The following is a 17338-nucleotide window of genomic DNA, read 5'->3' as shown; positions in this document are numbered from 1 at the left end:
TGTGGGGCAGGGAGTTGGGCCTCTGAAAGACGCTGTGGCTTTAAGCTGCCTCACGCCTCCCCAATGCGACCTGCAGGTCCTGCGTGTGCGAGGAAACTAGAGAGACTCACTTAAGCACCATAAAATCCCACCCTTGGCTTCCAAACTCTTTTTTGCTAGAGCGAGTTAACTAGAGAGGGTCAATGTGGGGTTACTGTGCCCCCCACCTTGGGGAAAGACCTATTTTCCCCCCCAAAAACATTTCTTTAAAGGGTTGGTTCCAAATTAAACATCCTGTATTTATTAAAGTCGTCAGCTGAACTATTCACCACGTTGGGATTACTTAAATATAGACTCGCAGCTGCTTCGTAGGCTGTTTGTTTAACGTTTGCACTTCCCCCAACTCGGAGTGAATCTAGGCAGCCCCGTTTGCCTTGATTTTATAGCTTTTATTTTCAATGGATTCTCATGCAGTAAAACACAGGCTCAGTGCATAGCTCTCAGAGAACAGCATGGAATATGTATCGATAGCCACAAATAAATATCTAGATAAAGTGCCATGGAAATCATGAACACATCTCGTCATTATTAGGTTCTCTGAAATGTTTTTTAAACATACAGTAAAATTCTAACCGTTGGGCCTAAATTATCTGGGGTGCCCACTAAAATTCTTCAGCAGATGGGATCGGGACCAAAACTAAATTGTGCTAATTCTGAAGTTGGAATCCTGCTGAAATTCTACCGCGGCTAGTTTTGTCTTCTCCCTATACAGTGAAATTCCAGATTCGGTAATTTACATTCTGCCTACCTCCTACTTCCCTTTCACTTTCAGATGGAGTGGGAGGCGGTTTTTCATTACCTGTTCGAAACTCTTGTGGAATGTTACTGTCTGCCCTTTAGCAGCTGCTGAGTTCTGCCCCAGAGGTGGCTGCATGTCATGTAAAACGATATGGAGAGAGAGAAACTAGTGCATTGAGTGCAGGATCAGGAATGCTCTTGCTCTCTAACTTGCCCCTTCTTAGTTTCTGTGACTAAGTTTCTAAAACAAGGGTGGTAAGGCAGATCTGCTTCACAGGCTGGTATGCAGATTAATTGAATGATGTAAGAACTTTGAACCCCCCAAAGAGCTGTAAAAGCACCCGGAGCCGATAGGGAGAGGCTCTAGAAATGCATGCCCCAAGTAGGATTTCACTCTGTTTGTACAGCACAAGGAGAACCTGGGTGCTACAGAAAGCCAACCCTGCCTGATACTCCAGTAGCTGCTCAGGCCCCGCGTGGCCCTACACAGACACAGGGGAACAGGACCTGCCATTAATAGAAGCATAGAATTTATGAATGAAGAGACCCTCAGAGAACCAGCTAATCCACCTGCCTCCAGTTTTATTTAACCCTTCACTGCTGAATCAGCTACCACATGCAAAGGAGATGCGCTCTGGAGCTGGGGGTGGAGGGGGCGTTAAGGAGAATCACGCAGCATCTCAGGTTATCTGCCTAGGATGGATGCATCTATTGCATTACTAGCTACCAAACTTCACTCTGCTGTGGGACGTGCATCTTAGCAAAGAACAAGAGGATTGGCCAGGCTTGCCTAGCCACGGGCCTCAGGCCACGGGCTTCTTCTGTGCGTGGACAAAGAAGACCCCACTCACGTCGTCCACGCCGATTTTCAGGCTGGGCGGCATGAGGTAGGAGCGGAAGTCGTGGATGTGGTAGCCGCTCTTGCTCAAGGCCTCCTTGACGTCGGCCTCGCTCACCGGCACCACTGAGAGCTTGGCCTCGCCGGCCAGGTAGAAAGACTCCTCTAGGGCGCCAATGAGGAGGAAGTGGCCCCCAGGCTGCAGCAGGGTGGTGACATTACGCAGGGCTCTCTCGAAGCTCGGCCGGTCGGGGCTCACCGCCTCCAGACAGAAGGTGGAGACCAGGGCGTCGGCCGGTTGGCACAACTGGGAGCCCAGCGGCTCGGACTGGTGGACGTCGATGGGCAGGATCTGCCTCAGTTTCCCTCTCAGCTTCTGCTCTTTCTCCTTCCACTGCTCCCTGTGCAAGCCAGAAAAGAATGAGGCTCGGCCGTGAGAAAGGGAGCGTGGGAGTCAAGCAATGGGCATCAGGGGGGCAGTGTACCCAGCCGCACCCAGGAGGGAGAGGGGTTGTTTAGGGTGCTCCAAGGGGGATGATGGGATCAGAGGAGCCAAAGGGAAAATTTAGGCCGCACCAGCCCACGGAAAAGCGCCACAGGGGGTGAAGTGAGAATTTTATGCCCACTCAAGGTGCTGTGGTGATAACACCAGAGTCTGACACGGAGCATCGCCCTGCTGCGCCCCTCCAGCCCGCCTCAGTGCTGGAGAGATCAGAGCCATGGTTGGTTCCTATGAGAAGGACCCACCCGTGGTCCAGTCTCCATAGCTGAGACTCCTGGGGGGGGGGGAGTGTTAGCTTGCTCAGGCTGGGTGCCCAGGCGTGTCCCTGAGGAGCCGTATAATGAGGCTAGATAGAGCCCTGGGCAAGCCAGAGCTGGGAGGGACTCCAGCACCGCTGGGCAGAACAGGCCTGACTTTCCGGGGGGTAGGAGCTCAGGGCTCTCTGCAAAACCAGCCCCATTCGGCCACGCGCTCACCGCGGCTGTTATCGTTACTGAGCACCGGCATCACGTCCGTGCTCCTTAGACCTTCCAGCGTTTGAGGCAGAGGGGCCACGCCGTGCTGGGGACCCTGACAGAAGGGGAACATCGGGTTATAGAGCGAAATCTGTTCGTTTCCAGATCCAGATTGTCCCAAACGCAGCGTGGCAGCAGGTGGGGTTCATGCCGACACGGCTGTTTTGGAACAAGGCTGTGGGTGACTCCCCTTTCTGAGTGCAGAGTGTTCCCAGCTCTGATTTCTGGGGTCACGAGGGTGGGTGTGTAGGTTTTACTTTCTCTGCACTCAGGAGATCATTTCTCGCCCCCCCTCCCCCCCCCCCCCGTCTCTCGCTGCTCCCAAGCAGGGTGCTGGCCCTGGGGAGGGTTAGCCCTCTGCACCCTGGGGAGCGCCCTGGTTGCTTCGCAGGCTGGGAGATCAATGCGGGGGCTTTGGAGTGATGCCGCTGGGGCCTGGGCCCTACCCAGAGCTGGAGCAGTGACGTTACCAGACCCGCGAGTCCCCCCCACCATCGCTGACGCTCTCCGGTTGTTATTTGGAGCCAGCAATTTGCTTTCCCCAGCCCTGCTCCAGGAGATGCCCTCCAGCCAGGGAGGCCTTTTGGCAGCAGGGCTGACAAGCTGTGACGGAGCAGGGAGTGGGGTGTGGGAGTTTTACTGGGACTGTCTGTGTTGGTGATGGGGATATCAGGGGCTGACTTCACTTGAGGGACGATACTTGAGCATGTAACCTGAGCCCAGGAGGGGGGCTGGGGCCGGGTGACACCTTTGCCCGGGAAACTGGACAAAGGCTGGAGGAGGCTGGGTGAGACGGCTGGAGGGGGTTTCAGTTTGGAGCTGGCTGGGGAAACTGAGGGATCCCCAGGGCTGGGGTCTCAGCTCCCTGTCCCGCAAGACGGACCTGACTGAGGGGGTCCTGTTGTCTGTACCTACAAGCTCTGTTTTGGACTGTGTTCCTGTTGTCTAGTCCCGGTGGATCGCAGGAAGTTGGGCGTGCAGGGCCCTGCCTCTCCCGCACTTCCTGACACAAGCGAGTCTTGGAAGCCGAATCCCTGGTGCGAGCGCCTTGAGCTTCCAGCCCCCAGTGGCACTCTGCCTGGCGGGCAGGGCAAAGCCCAGGGGGTGAGGCCAGGTGGCGGGTGCGCGGCCCCAGGACACGGGTTTGCCCAGCGGTAACTTTGTACGGCTGGCGCAGGGTGAGCAAAGGGGAGGGATCGACGCCCGGGGCAGTCACTGGGTGAGCTAAGCCTCAGCGGGGGGGGGCTCAAAGGGGTGTGTGGGGCTGTCAGTGTGCGTGTGAACGTGTGGGACACGGCTGGGCGGCGGTGCGCTCCCTGTGACACGCCGCATGCACATGCGTGTGCTGGCCAACAACGCCGAGGTCACCCTGGTTCCTTTAACCCTGTGCCTCAGCAACCCCCCCACCCCAGCTGCCCGTTGCTAAATCCGCCCCACCCCCCCAGTCCACGTGAGTTCCCAAACAGCGAGTTTGGGAATTCAAGTGACACCGTCAGGTCACACAACCAGCCCGGGCCACGGAGCATCAGCCAGAGCGGCTGCTCCGTCCAGTCCTGCTCGACCGCCCTCGCTCCGGCCAGCTCTTCCCCCCGGCTCTGGTGCCACCGACCAGCCTGGTTCGCAGGCTGCCCCCTCCCACCCCCCCAGACGCCTACCCTTTGCCTTCAATCCGGCAGACGTGTTTGATGTACGGGCTCCAGTCGAAGCTGTCGGGCTCGCCCCGCACCCACCGGCGCAGCACCTCCCGGTTCACCTCCAGGTAGTCGGTGGCAATGATCTCCTCGAAGTGGTCGCAGGCGCTTAGGAGCTGGTAGATGGTGGGGCCGGAGCCGATGTCGATCAGGGTGCGGCCGTGGATGTCCCCTGGGGGGCGAGGGAGACCGGTACAGAGGGACGTGTGCTAAGGGGTGGGGTGGGGAGGGAGGGTGAGTTTTTGGGATACCCGCTTTGCGGTGGAGGAGGCTGTGAGAGCGGAAATGGAAGGAGAATTCAGCCCAGGCCCAGGCCTGGTCTCCGCTGGGAAGCGTTTCCCCGACAGCCGTACGGGTACAGCAAACCCTGCGTGGAGACGCCCTCAGTCCGGCCAAGAGTTCCTTTGCCTGGGTGGCTTATACCCGGTCCCCATCCGAACTGAGCCTTAGCCGCAAAGGCTTTTTCTGTGCTAGAAGCCACCAGACATTCAGCCTAGCGGAGGTGAAGGGTGGGCACCAGGGCTCCTGGGTTCTCTCCCCCGAGCTGCCAGGGGAACGGAGTGTAGTGGTCAGAGTGTGAGGGGTGGGCACCAGGACTCCTGGGTTCTGTTCCCAGATCTGCCACCAGTGCTGGCATCAGTCCGTGCCTCAGTTTCCCCATCAGTAACACAGAGGCCGTGACACTCTCCTCCCTCCCAAGGCAGCTCGGAGGCTTCATCCACTGATGCCTGCAAAGCCCTTTAAAGGCTTATTTACAGCTTCTGTGTCACCCCAACGCTCACCTGTGGCGAAGGCCTCGGCCAGGCACCGCAGCTTCCAGGGCACCACGCAGTCCTCGGCGCTGAAGTCGGCCCGGGGGGGCATGTAGTTGTTTTGCAGGTAGGCTCTGGGGTTGAACTTCTGGTAGCTCTCCCCGACGGCCGCGATGCTGCTCATGGCTGGGGGATTGGCCGGGCGGCTCACGCCCAGCTGGGGCCGAAGGAGCCGCCTTTATAGCCCCTGCCCTGGGTGGCTCAGGGCGTCGCAATGCGCTAATCGGCCCAATCTGATTAGGGCCCAACGTGCGCCAGGCAGATGGGACCTGGTGCTCCCCGCAGGGCAGATGGAAATTGAGATCATTTCTCTAGCTGCCCCCCTCCGCCCCCCCAACCACGCCGGCCCCCCGGCCCAGCCAGGCGGGGAGGAAGCTGTTGGGCAGTGATTGGCTGGACATTTAGGGGAGTTAATGGAGGCTCCAGAGACACGTCGGGGGTGGGCTGGGAGATTAGTTTATCTTGCACCGGATGATCATTTGACAAACGTATTGAAAGGCGACTTTATTGTGGCCGTTCATCCCGGCTAACCAGGTTAGTGTCAGCGCCGGGGGGGCCGGAGCCGCGTCCTGCCGCTCCACCCCGACCGGCTCAGCCTGCCGATGGGCTCTGGGTTTTCACAGTGAACGTAATGCTTGTGAAGGGCAGCGTAAGGGAAGTGCCAGCTCCCCACACAGCTCTGCTGGTGCCCCTCAATCCCGACCCGCAGCCCCCTGCTAGCCCAGCCCCAGGCTCCCCCCCACCCCAGCTCTGCTGGTGCCTCTCAATCCCGACCCGCAGCCCCCTGCTAGCCCAGCCCTGGGCTCCCCCCACAGCTCTGCCGGTGCCCCTCAATCCCGACCCGCAGCCCCCTGCTAGCCCAGCCCTGGGCTTCCCCCAGCTCTGCCGGTGCCCCTCTCTCCCGACCCGCAGCCCCCTGCTAGCCCAGCCATGGGTTGCCCCCCCCCCCCAACCACGCAGCTCTGTTGATTCCTTTCCACATAGGCCCCTCTGGACACAGGTTGTGAATTGCTCTTTAACTGCAGGCTGGTTCTGTGATGTGCTCCGCAAGGAGGCAGCGCTCTGCACCGGCTGGACCCCAGCTCTCAGCCCCGAGCTGGCCGGCCTGCTCCCCCCATCCCTCTCGCTCCACCCTGGCTCCCTGGTGCTTCCCGTGACAGGGGCGAGATGGGGCTGTCCTGAGGACACCAGGCGTTAGAACCATTCCCAGCACTGGTTTGGCCGGGGAAGATCCATCGCAGCCAATGGGGAAGGGGCAGGGGGCTTCCCTTTGCCACCTTTCCTCGCCCATTTCAGCCTCTTGGCTTATTTCAGACTCCCAGGTGGGGACAAACCAACTCCTCTCCCAGCCCATTCATGGCAGCTGGATCCGCTCACAGCCCCCCGCCCTCGTGATGGGAGGAAGGGGCTCATTGGCACAATGCAAACCAGGGCGGTAATGGAGTTAGCGGGCAAGGGGGGCCGGCCTCAGGGCCCTGTCAATTGTGGCTGTGAAATATCTCTGGTGCAGCTGATAACGCCAGGCCTGGAACAGGTTAGCGGCCCCAAATGGAAAAGCTGTCTCAGCTCATAAATTACGTCAGCGAAAGGCCATTAAATGAGACCGATCCCAGCGCTCTGGTGGGGCAAACGTGTTTTGATCCGTGAGCGGCTGGCGGGCGGGAATTGTCACTGTTGGTGCTGGCTGCATGGAGGGGCCTGCTGGGGCCAGGCTGAGAGCCGATTCTCCAGCCCCCGCCATGCGATCTCGGAGCTGGTGGAAGGACATCAACTCCACAGCCCGGGGTCCTCTGCTGACCCGCACAGCAGGGGCTGCTCCCCCCCAGCATGCCCAGAATGGGGAGCATCAGTCTGGTCAGTCATTGGGCTTCCTGGCCATGAAGGATCCCGGGGCCCTTTCTGCCAGCCGAGGAGGAGCACTGACCAGGCGTCCTGATGCCCTTTTATGTTGCTAGCCCTAGGAAAGGCCATTTCACTGGGGCAGGGGCGGGGAGGGAAATGGAGGTGCCAGTGGGGGGAGGGCACTTGAACAGAGTCCCACAGCAAGTGGGGAATAATAATACAAGTATTATAGCACCTGCCACCCAATGATCAGCTTAGAACCCAGGAGTCCTGGCTCCATGCCCCCCTGCTCTAAGCCCCAAGTCTCCACCCGGAAAGTGTGAGTCCTTCACATGCTGCCGCACCCCCTCCCCCAGGAATCCTTGGACCCAGGGCGGCTATAAATAGCCCCATCCCCTTGGCCCCGGCGGGATAGCCGGACTGGGCTGCTCAGCACATTTTCTCCCGGCCGGGTGAGGTTTTCACATTGCGTCTCTGGGCTGGGGGCGTGTGCTGAGGGCAGGGGCTCACGCAGTTGTCACTGCCCCGGGGTGGGCTCACCGAACACGGGGCTGGGAGCTCGCCCGCCGGGGGGCCACTAACCCGGGGGTCTCCAGGGTCAGGTTTCAGGATAAGCTCATCCCCCAAGCTTGGTGGCCAGCAGGCCCTGTGCTCCATGGCCTGGGGCAGCACCGAGCCCGGCCTGTCAATGAGAAACCCAGTCTGAGAACTGCCCCCACCTCTAGTTCCAGCTCCCACATGCTCTCTGGGGACACCTGGGTTCTGCCATCCAGGGACCACTGGCTCATCTGGGCCCCTCCAGCCGGCCAGCTCTGGTGTTATCGCCCCCCCGCAGCTCTGGGGCAAGGGGGAGACCTTTAAAAGAGCCACCACTCCTTTTCCCCACTTTGAAGTTGTGGGAGGGAGAGGCGTGGGCTCTAGTCAGTTCCAGCAGGGGTGGGGTGGGCTGGGAGCCAGGACTCCTGGGTTCCAGTTGCAGCTCTGGGAGGGGAGTGGGGTCTAGTGGTTAGAGCGGGATAGGCGAGGGGTATCAGAACTCCTGGGGTCTACTCCCAGCTCTTCTATTGAGTCCCTCTGAGACTCAGAGTAGACCAGAACTCTCTTCCCCCATTGGGCCGGGGGTTTGCAAAGGGTTAATTCACACCCCTAAAGGGTTGGGCCACCTGGTGTGGACAGTGGCCCAGGATTGCCCCCCTCCACACACACCCCGTAGCTGAGACCCCTGCAGCTTCCCACAGGCTGCGTGAGGGGCGGGGGTATAAGCGTTGCCCAGCAGGGTGATCTCCGGGCCGAGGCTGGTTTCCAGTAAACAACAAACGCAGGGGGTGTCCGGTGTCCGGAGCGCTGGCGAGTCACCGCGTGGGGCGGATATAGCCCCTGACGACACGGCTCGGAAATAGCCACAGGGAGGCTATATAAACCCTGGCCTGGACAGCCAAGTACCAGGGCTTGGACACACACAGCCGGGCTCACGCACACGCAGCCGGGCTCGAACACACACAGCTGGGCTCACGCACACACAGTTGGGCTCTCACACACACACACACACGGGCTCACCCCTCCCCCCCAGCAAGGCGTCCCACAGGGCGAGGATGTTCGGCAAGAGCGTGGTGCTGCGCAGCGCGGGGGTGCTGTCGGCGGCCGAGCTGGGCTGCCTGGTGAAGGAGGAGGACGTGGTGCGGCACGAATCCTTCACGGCTGAATGGAGGGACCTGTCGCTCTCCACCAGGCCCGAGGAGGGGTGAGTGTGGGGCACGGGCACCCTGGGCAGCGGGGCAGGGCATTGGGCTCCCTGTGGCCCCGGCCCTAGGCTGAGGGGAGCCCTGGGAGTTTCTGTGGAGGGGCAGCCGAGGGTGGGGGGCCGTGGAGCAGAGCAGGATCCCTGTCCTGGCCCCTCCTCCGTGCCCAGCCAGCCTGGGGCAGAGGGGTCGCAGCCCCTGGGCACAGCGGTGCCCCTTCCCCTCACCAGCCTCAGCCCTGGCCCGTCCCCCTGCGGCTGCCCCGTCCCCCTGTCTAGGAGAGAGGCAGACCCAGCTCTGGGGCAGTGCCCTCAGCCCCCCAGTCCTGGGTACAGTGTCTGACTGGGAGCAGGGGGTGGGGGTTGGGGTGGAGCAAGGCCCCCACTACCCCCCCCAGCTCCCTGCCCCCGGGCCTGCAGGGCACCCCCCCCCCCATTGCGGGCGTCTGTGGCGCTCAGGGCAGAAGTGGCCCCAGAGTCTCTCGCTGCCCCATGGCCCCAGGGGTCGCAGCCCCCAAGCCTCAGGGAGCGGGTTGGGTCCTTGGGCTTGTCTGGGCTCCCTGCTCCCAGGAGGCAATGTGGGGGGGCTGCTCCCTGGGTCCCTAACGTTTCCCCCCCCCCCGCCCCCAGCTGCTCCCTGCGGGAGGTGGACGATCGGCGCAAGGAGACGTACTGGCAGCAGCAGGAGACGCGCTTCGTGGTGCAGCGATCGCCCTGGCTCATCATGCGGCTGGGCCGGCTGGGCGAGCCCCTGGCCCGCTACCACCTGCCCTACCAGCGGGCGCTGCCCCTGCCCCTCTTCGTGCCGGCCGACCTGAGCGCCAAGGCCGAGCGGGGAGCCACCCCGCCCCAGCTGCGCCACATGATGGACTTCGAGACGGCGCTGGCCGGGGGCTCCCCGCCCAACGGGCAGTGCCGGGACAAGAAGGCCGTGGCGGAGATCACCAAGGAGCTGCCCCCTGTCGTCCAGCCCAGCCGGCCCGACTTCGGCAAGGGTGACTTCCCCCGCTCCCTGTCCCGCTCCCTGTCCCAGGAGGCGCAGAGGGGCTGAGGGGCCGGGGCACGGACCTGCCCGAAGGGCTCTGCGTTCCCAGCTCACGGCTCCCCCTGCATGAGAAATACCCACGGTGAGCCGGGCAACGCGGGGTTACTGTAGAGGCCCATCCCAGGGCCAAAGCCATCCCGGTCGTAAGCTCAGCGAGGTTACGCCGTGGCTGCATGTGGCTTTTCGAGTTAGACTGTGAGCTCTGTGGGGCAGGGACCATGGGTTCGTACAGCACCGTGCATGCTGATGGTGCTGCAATCGGAACGCTGTCTCTTTAAGAACGGTCTTCCCGGCTGAGCTGTCAATCAGCTGTCAGCAAGGCTGTCACAGCAGCTGATGGTCTTTGGGTCTAACAGCACAGCAGGGGGGAGGGGAGTGTGGGCTAGTGGTTAGAGCAGTCAGGGAGCCAGGACTCCTGGGTTCTATCCCCAGATCTGGCAGAGGAGTGTTGGCTAGCAGGTAAAGGAGTAGAGGGGGCTGGGAGCCAGGACTCCTGGGTTCTATTCCCAGCTCCAGGAGGGGAGTGTGGGCTAGTGAGTAGAGAAGTCAGGGGCTGGGAGCCAGGACTCCTGGATTCTATCCCCAGCTGCGGCAGAGGAGTGTTGGCTAGCGGGTAGAGAAATGGAGGGAGCTGGGAGCCAGGACTCCTGGGTTCTATTCCCAGCTCCAGGAGGGGAGTGTGGGCTAGTGGTTAATGTAAGTGACTGGGAGTCAAGAGAGCTGGGTCCTGTCCCTAGCCTGGGGAGGACAAGGGATTAAGTGGAGATGAGGGCAGAGCCGGGAAGTTGCAGTTGCCGGCATGGGGGAAGCACAAGGCGATGCTCAGCCGGCCGGTGCTGCAGGAGAAGGATTAGTGCATGAGGGGGACGAGCGGCTCCCCGCAGACGTCAGGACATGGGTGACCCTAGGAGCTCATTAGCATCGTCAATCCCCTGGGCTGATATTCTGGGGCGAGGAATTCACCGTCCGCGTCCCCGTGTTCCTCGGCCTGCTGCTGTTACTGGGGCGCTCGGGGTATGAGGCTGTCTGGCTAATAAAAGGAGGAAAGGCGGCATGACTCTCTCCTTCCATTCGCCGTGTTAGCCGTCCTGGTCTGGGGGATACCGGGGGATGGGCCAGAGCCGGGGCCCCCGCGCTTCCCCTGGCATCTGCTGCTGGGGGTTGGCAGAGGCGAGTCGCCCAGCTGAGAAAGAAGCCGTGAGGCTGACCCTGACTATTTTCCTAGTGGGGCCTGGTCATTCACACCACATGGCCCCCTCCTAGCTCAGAGGAAGTCACGTACGCCACGCAGGCAAATGCCTGAGTCGGGAGACCCAGCCCAGCCCTGCCAGGAAGCCCCTGGCACCCCCGACTTGTCTTCACTTGGAGAACAAGGCAGAGAGCAAACGCTTCCCGCTGGCCACGGCTCCCCGGCAGGGGCGTGTCCTGTGCCTCACACTGATGCCGCAGTTCTCGCGCACGAAGGTGGTGACCAGGTAAGTCGGTCACAGCCGGTGACTCCTGCTGCCGTAACGCCACCAACCCACAGGGCAGCACCTTTGCTGCCAGCTGCGTGGCTACAGCACATGCCAGGCACATGGCGAACACCCCCAACCCCTCACAGCAGACGGGGGAAGCCTCAGGCCCTTTGGCTCCCCCGGGTACAGGCATTTACCCGCTGAGCTCAGGGAGACGCTGCAGGGCAGTGGGCCCAGGCCATGCTCCCACCCCAGAGCGTTTCGGGGATCAGGGCAGCCTGGCAGGCAGCTTCCCCTTGAAGACTGGTGGCCCCCTCGGCACCCAAAGGCTCCTGGGCGATAGACGGATGCCACAGCTAGGAGTAGTTTGCTGCCTTTTGCCGGGGGGAGAGGGGGCATCACTATCTCCCTCCCCTGCCCCCAGGCAGGACTTGGTGGTGTCACGTGGAAGAAAAATGAGGTGAAAGGAAGCGGGGTGTGTATGCGTGTGTGTGTGTGTATATTGTGGCACTGGAGGGGAAAGAGGACCGCAGCTGCTGATGTGTGTGTGTGGGCGGGGGCAGGGGCTGCACCCAAGTGTGTGGTCAGGAGGTGGTGGTGCACCCAGATTGGGGGGGGGGGGGGTGCTAGGCGTTTGGGGGGAAGGGCTCCTGCTCTGAGCAGCTGCATGACTGACCCAGCCTGCTTGGACGCAGTGGGGCGCACAGTCCCGTTTCTTCCCCCCCCCACGCCCCGGCCATCATTGGACAGCACAGCCTGGCCAAGAAGCTCCCATAGGACAAGTGGAGCAGGGCTGGCAGCCAGGGAGCTGGGGCCGGAAGGGCATGGCCAGGGCATGGCAAATACGGGCTGGGCCAGACCAGCTGATCCAGGAGTGGGGGCCCCTCCTGCGCCGGGCAGGCCCCAGTGGGCTTAGCCATTATTTGGGGGCGGGAGGGGTGCAGCCAGACAGCTGGGCTGTGCCCCATGTCCATCCACCCCCCATCTCCCCCTTGCAGGGCTCCGGCCAGGCCCAGGCCACTTTCCTCTGACCTCAGGCTGCCCCACCTGCTGGACCCCTGGGTGACACGCTACCAGCGCCCAGGGAGCGCCATGCCAGGTGCCCCCGTGCAGAGGTTAAAGAGCCTCTGGCCAAACCTCCAGTCCTTCCCCTGCCCCCCAAATCCCGGCCGGCCAAGGACAGAAGCTGTTTATGGCCTTGTTAACATTCTGCGCCCAGGCCAGGAGCAGGTGGCAGCTGCCAGGTGGCGCCGGGGGGGGGAGAAAGAGGGGGGCACAGACACTTGCTCTGCCCTGACGCAGTCCCTGCTGCGGTAGTGTCCCGGCCCTGGCAGCAGGCACATGGCTGGGCCGCTCAGCCCCTTGGCCACGTGGAGCGGCCCGTGCGGGTATCGCAGCCAGCGCCCGCACGGGGCAAAACGGGGGGGCGACATGCTGCGTTTAAAAGTAACAGCGCCTGGCCTTCGGCACCGTCCTCTGCAGGCTCTGGGCCAAGCGCCTCTGTTTAGAGCCATCGCCTTGACAGCGCCCCCGCCCCCGTCTGGGCACGGGACCCGGCCTGGGCCTGGCGCTGAAAGCGGCTCCCTGCCCGGGCTATATGTAAGCACAGGAGGCCGTTCTGGATGGGCCGGCCCCAATTCCCTCACGGGATCTCAGGCAGGAGACTCTGGGGGCCAGTGCCTGCCTCTGCCCGCCAGGGGCTGATCCAGGCCAGACCCCAGCGAGAGCAGGTCCTGTCTCAACTGGGCCCGGCAGAATTTGCTCTGTAGCCAGCCCATTAACCCCTTCTGTGGGCCAGCTTCTAGAGGGAGACAAGGAGCCACAGTGCACCTACGCCTGCTCCTGCGTGTGTGGGCGAGGGGCACAGAACATGGACCCCCCCCCCCCCCCCGGCCCCAGATCCTTGTCTCCTCTCAGCCCGGTCCCCCTTGGCCCCGCCCAAACTGTTGCTGCCTTCAGGAGGCCTCACACCACCATGGCTTCCGGGCAGGGAGGGACCAAGCAGGGCCTGTGAAAAGACAGTGGGGAAACTGAGGCATCGGTCTGGAGTCACATATCAGAGCTGGGAATGGAACCCAGGAGTCCTGGGTCCCAGTCCTACATTGCTACAAGTCAGGGTCCTGAAACCATCCATGCCCCTTTAATAAATGCAGCTGTATCCTCTAGCCCCCACCCCGACCTCCCGGAACCCCAGCTATGGGCTTTCTCCTGGCTCCCTTTAACGCTTGTCCTGCTGCTTTCTGTCCTGCGGTCCCCTCCAGCCGGGCCTGAGTGCAGCGTTCCCCACAGGAGCCTCTGACCTAGCTGCTGGGAGATTGACGGCTGGGAAGCCCCCTGCTCCTTTCCCCACCCTGCCCCTTTCCAAGGAGAGGGGCCAGCGGGGGGCTCAGCCACTCTGCTATCAGCCCAATGGCCACCTCTCTCTCTCCGTGCAAATCTTCACCTGCCTTTTGGCTGGAGTCACTGGGCTGCGACTGGGGGAGCAGGGTACGGCGCCGGGCCCCTCCAGGAAGCAGGCCTGGCCACGCCAGGCGGAGGCCAATTCCAGCTGTGACCAGCACCACCGCTGGGCTAGCTCAGAGCCCACCCAGCTGTTGGGGTCAGGCTCAGTGCAGGCCGCGCCCCCCTCCTCCCCAGCGATCGCTCCCGCATTTCAAAGGAAGAGGACCAAGGTGGGACATTGGGGTCGAGACTGGAGTTTTATTGCAGTACAAGGAAAAGTCACGTGGATAGAAACCCACCTCCCGCAGGAGCTGGTACAACCCTCACCTCCGGAGCCGCACCGCAGCAACTCCCACCCCTGGCTGATTTCCCCGTGGTTCCCCCATCGCGGGCCTGCAGCCCCCAGTGCGCGCCTCCCCGTCTCACCCGCGGTGGCCCCTTCGCTCCATCCCTTCCTGCATTGTCCTTTGGCAGCCAGGGCGGTGTCCCCCGTCCCCCCGAGCAGGACCTCGCCTGGGCCTTCCTGCCCCCTCTGCTCCCTTGCCGTCGCCACGTCTGCCTGCTCCTGATGCCCCCGCACAGGGAGGGGCGTGAAATCAGGCTGGTCCTAGCTCCCTCCTCCTCCAGGAGCAGGGATGCGAGAACCTCGCCCTCCCCTCCCCTCTGAGCGCTCAAAGCACTTTCTATAGGGGAATCCCCAGCGGCTCAGTCACCCTGTCACAGTGAATCTGCCCCAGGCCACCCAGTGAGTCAGTGACAGAGTCAGGCAGAAAACCCAGGAGTCCTGATCCCCCTACTCTAAAAACCAATAGACCCCCACTCCGCTCCCAGAGCTGGGGACAGAACCCAGGAGTCCTGATCCCATCCTCCCGCCTCTAACGTACTGGAACACAACCCAGAGGTCCTGCCCCATGTCTACACTGCTCACCGTGGGGATCCCGGCTCGTTTCCAAGCCTGCACTAGAGACTCCACAACTGAGTCAGAGTAATGGCTGTATGGGCAAACAGAGCTTGGGGCTTGACCCCACCTCAGACCTGGGGCTTCGTGTGCCATGTAGACATACGCGTTGTGTCCCAGACCCAGGAACGGGACCCAGGAGCTCCCATTCCCAGCTCTAACCAGGAGCCCACTGGAGGGTTTAACAGCTGGGAGTGGAGCCCGCTTCCCGCTTGTCAGCTCCTACCTTGTACAAATCTTTGGCAACTAAGGAAAGCTTGGTGAGGGGCACTCGGGGTGGTGCCCTGTGCCCGTGGCATGGCACAGCTCCAGCCTGGCACCCGCCGTGGCTGCCACACAGACATAGCACTAACACAGACAGCACAAGGGGGTCAGGCCTGGGCACCCCTAGCGCTAGGCATTGTCTCCCCTCAGCCCCTCTGCGCCTCCTGGGACAGGGAGCGGGACAGGGAGCGATGGAAGTCACCCTTGCCGAAGTCGGGCCGGCTGGGCTGGACGACAGGGGGCAGCTCCTTGGTGATCTCCGCCACGGCCTTCTTGTCCCGGCACTGCCCGTTGGGCGGGGAGCCCCCGGCCAGCGCCGTCTCGAAGTCCATCATGTGGCGCAGCTGGGGCGGGGTGGCTCCCCGCTCGGCCTTGGCGCTCAGGTCGGCCGGCACGAAGAGGGGCAGGGGCAGCGCCCGCTGGTAGGGCAGGTGGTAGCGGGCCAGGGGCTCGCCCAGCCGGCCCAGCCGCATGATGAGCCAGGGCGATCGCTGCACCACGAAGCGCGTCTCCTGCTGCTGCCAGTACGTCTCCTTGCGCCGATCGTCCACCTCCCGCAGGGAGCAGCTGGGGGCGGGGGGGGGGGACGTTAGGGACCCAGGGAGCAGCCCCCGGCAGCCCCCCCCATCGCCTCCTGGGAGCAGGGAGCCCAGACAACCCAAGGACCCAACCCACCCCCTGGGGCCATGGGGCAGCGAGAGACTCTGGGGCCACTTCTGCCCTGAGCGCCACAGGGCCTGGGGCCACTTCTGCCCTGAGCGCCCGCAATGGGGGGGGGTGCCCTGCAACCCCGGGGGCAGGGAGCTGGGGGAGGCAGTGGGGGCCTTGCTCCACCCCAACCCCCACCCCCTGCTCCCAGTCAGACGCTGTACCCAGGGCTGGGGGCACTGCCCCAGAGCTGGGTCTGCCGCTCTCCTGGACAGGGGGACGGGGCAGCCGCAGGGGGACGGGCCTGGGCTGGGGCTGGTGAGGGGAAGGGGCACCGCTGTGCCCAGGGGCTGCGACCCCTCTGCCCCAGGTTGGGCACGGAGGAGGGGCCAGGACAGGAATCCTGCTCTGCTCCAGGACCCCCCACTCCCGGCTGCCCCTCCACAGAAACTCCCAGGGCTCCCCTCAGCCCAGGGTCGGGGCCACAGGGCGCCCAATGCCCTGCCCCGCTGTCCAGGGTGCCTGCGCCCCACACTCACCCCTCCTCAGGCCTGGTGGAGAGCGACAGGTCCCTCCATTCGGCTGTGAAGGATTCATGCCGTACCACGTCCTCCTCCTTCACCAGGCAGCCCAGCTCGGCCGCCGACAGCACCCCCGCGCTGCGCAGCACCACGCTCTTGCCGAACATCCTCGCCCTGTGGGACGCCTTGCCTGGCGGGGTCTGGGGGGGTGTGAGCCTGGCTGTGTGTGTGTGAGCCCGGCTGTGTGTGTGTGTCTGTGAGCCCAGTTGTGTGTGTGTGAGCCCTGGGTATTTGGCTGCCTGGCCAGGGCCAGGGTTTAAATAGCTGTCCCAGTGCTATTTTGGGAGGTGTTGCTGGCACTGTGTGTGTGTGCGCATGCTGCACAGTCATGGGTGTTTGTGTGTGTGTGTGTGTGTGTGTGTGTGAGAGAGAGAGAGAGAGAGAGAGAGCCATCGGATGTGTAGGAGTGGGGGGGGGGTCACTGCCCCCCTGGAAATCATCCCCCACGGTTTCTTACTCCAAGTTTGTTCAGGTGAGTGATCGCAGGCCTAAGGCCCACGGAGCTGTCACTGTTTCAGCGAGTGACGCGTGTCGGCCGCAGGACGCTGCAGCTCCAGAGAGGTGCGACCCTGGGAAGCGGGCGGCTGGCGAAGCAGCCAAGTGGGGACTCCGGGCTCTGTGCTGTGAGCAGCCCTTGCCCGCTGGCGCGGAGGGGAGCAGGGACCGTTCCCTCTGGCCGCAGAGCGAGGAGGACGCTGCTCCTGGGGCGCGCAGGGGCCGCCGGGAACGGGAACACTCCCCTGGAGCCCAGACCAAACCCTAGCTGCCTGTCCTGTGACTGCCATGCTACCGCAGAGTGCCGCGCGCCAGGGCGGGCGTACCGCCTCGCCCAGAGACTGCGGGCTGGGGAGCCCTGTTTCGACATGGCTTTGCTTTCCATCACCCCAGTCAATCCTCTCTGGAGTGGAGATCAAACCTCTTGTGCTGGGAGTGGGGGCAGGGATGCAGCCTGAGAGCCTGGCCGAAAGACCTTTGGCCTTGTGGGGAAGGAATCCCAACCCTACAAACCCCCCATGAGGGCTGGTGACATCACCAGCTCTGACTCTCCCCCCCCCCCCCCCCGGGGACGAGAAGACCCATCCCTCCCCTGCCCCCAGCAGGGCAGTAGAACCGGCCACACAGCAGAGCCAGAAATTCAAATCTGCCACCCACTGCCAGAGATGTGGTGATGGCCGGGCCCACAGGAAGCCAGGTTGTCTTCCTCCCAAATTCCCCACAAGACCTGAAG

The 17338-nt window shown here is 62.9% G+C and overlaps 3 protein-coding genes across 3 annotated transcripts; 1 reads left to right on the top strand and 2 right to left on the bottom strand.

Moving 5' to 3' along the window:
• Nucleotides 1-413: 413 nt before the first annotated feature.
• On the bottom strand, nucleotides 414-7782 carry PNMT (phenylethanolamine N-methyltransferase). Its single transcript, XM_054014671.1, has 3 exons — nucleotides 5106-7782; nucleotides 4288-4495; nucleotides 414-2016 (listed from the first exon to the last, which is right to left on the bottom strand). Exons 1-3 carry the CDS (start codon nucleotides 5257-5259, stop codon nucleotides 1581-1583), a joined length of 798 nt encoding a protein of 265 aa, XP_053870646.1. The 5' UTR covers nucleotides 5260-7782; the 3' UTR covers nucleotides 414-1580.
• Nucleotides 7783-8401: 619 nt separating this feature from the next.
• On the top strand, nucleotides 8402-10812 carry LOC128829303 (telethonin-like). The gene is made up of 2 exons (XM_054014672.1): nucleotides 8402-8718; nucleotides 9346-10812. The coding sequence occupies exons 1-2, from the start codon at nucleotides 8570-8572 to the stop codon at nucleotides 9764-9766; spliced, it is 570 nt and encodes a 189-aa protein (XP_053870647.1). The 5' UTR covers nucleotides 8402-8569; the 3' UTR covers nucleotides 9767-10812.
• A 3553-nt stretch (nucleotides 10813-14365) lies between these two features.
• TCAP (titin-cap) lies at nucleotides 14366-16351 on the bottom strand. Its single transcript, XM_054014411.1, has 2 exons — nucleotides 16069-16351; nucleotides 14366-15448 (listed from the first exon to the last, which is right to left on the bottom strand). Exons 1-2 carry the CDS (start codon nucleotides 16215-16217, stop codon nucleotides 15028-15030), a joined length of 570 nt encoding a protein of 189 aa, XP_053870386.1. The 5' UTR covers nucleotides 16218-16351; the 3' UTR covers nucleotides 14366-15027.
• Nucleotides 16352-17338: the final 987 nt, after the last annotated feature.

Source organism: Malaclemys terrapin, chromosome 25 (genome assembly GCF_027887155.1).
Source record: "Malaclemys terrapin pileata isolate rMalTer1 chromosome 25, rMalTer1.hap1, whole genome shotgun sequence".
In the NCBI taxonomy this organism is placed as follows: Eukaryota; Metazoa; Chordata; order Testudines; family Emydidae; genus Malaclemys; species Malaclemys terrapin.
The sequence above is the reverse complement of the archived record's forward strand: the minus strand, read 5'-3'. Positions and strand labels throughout refer to the sequence as shown.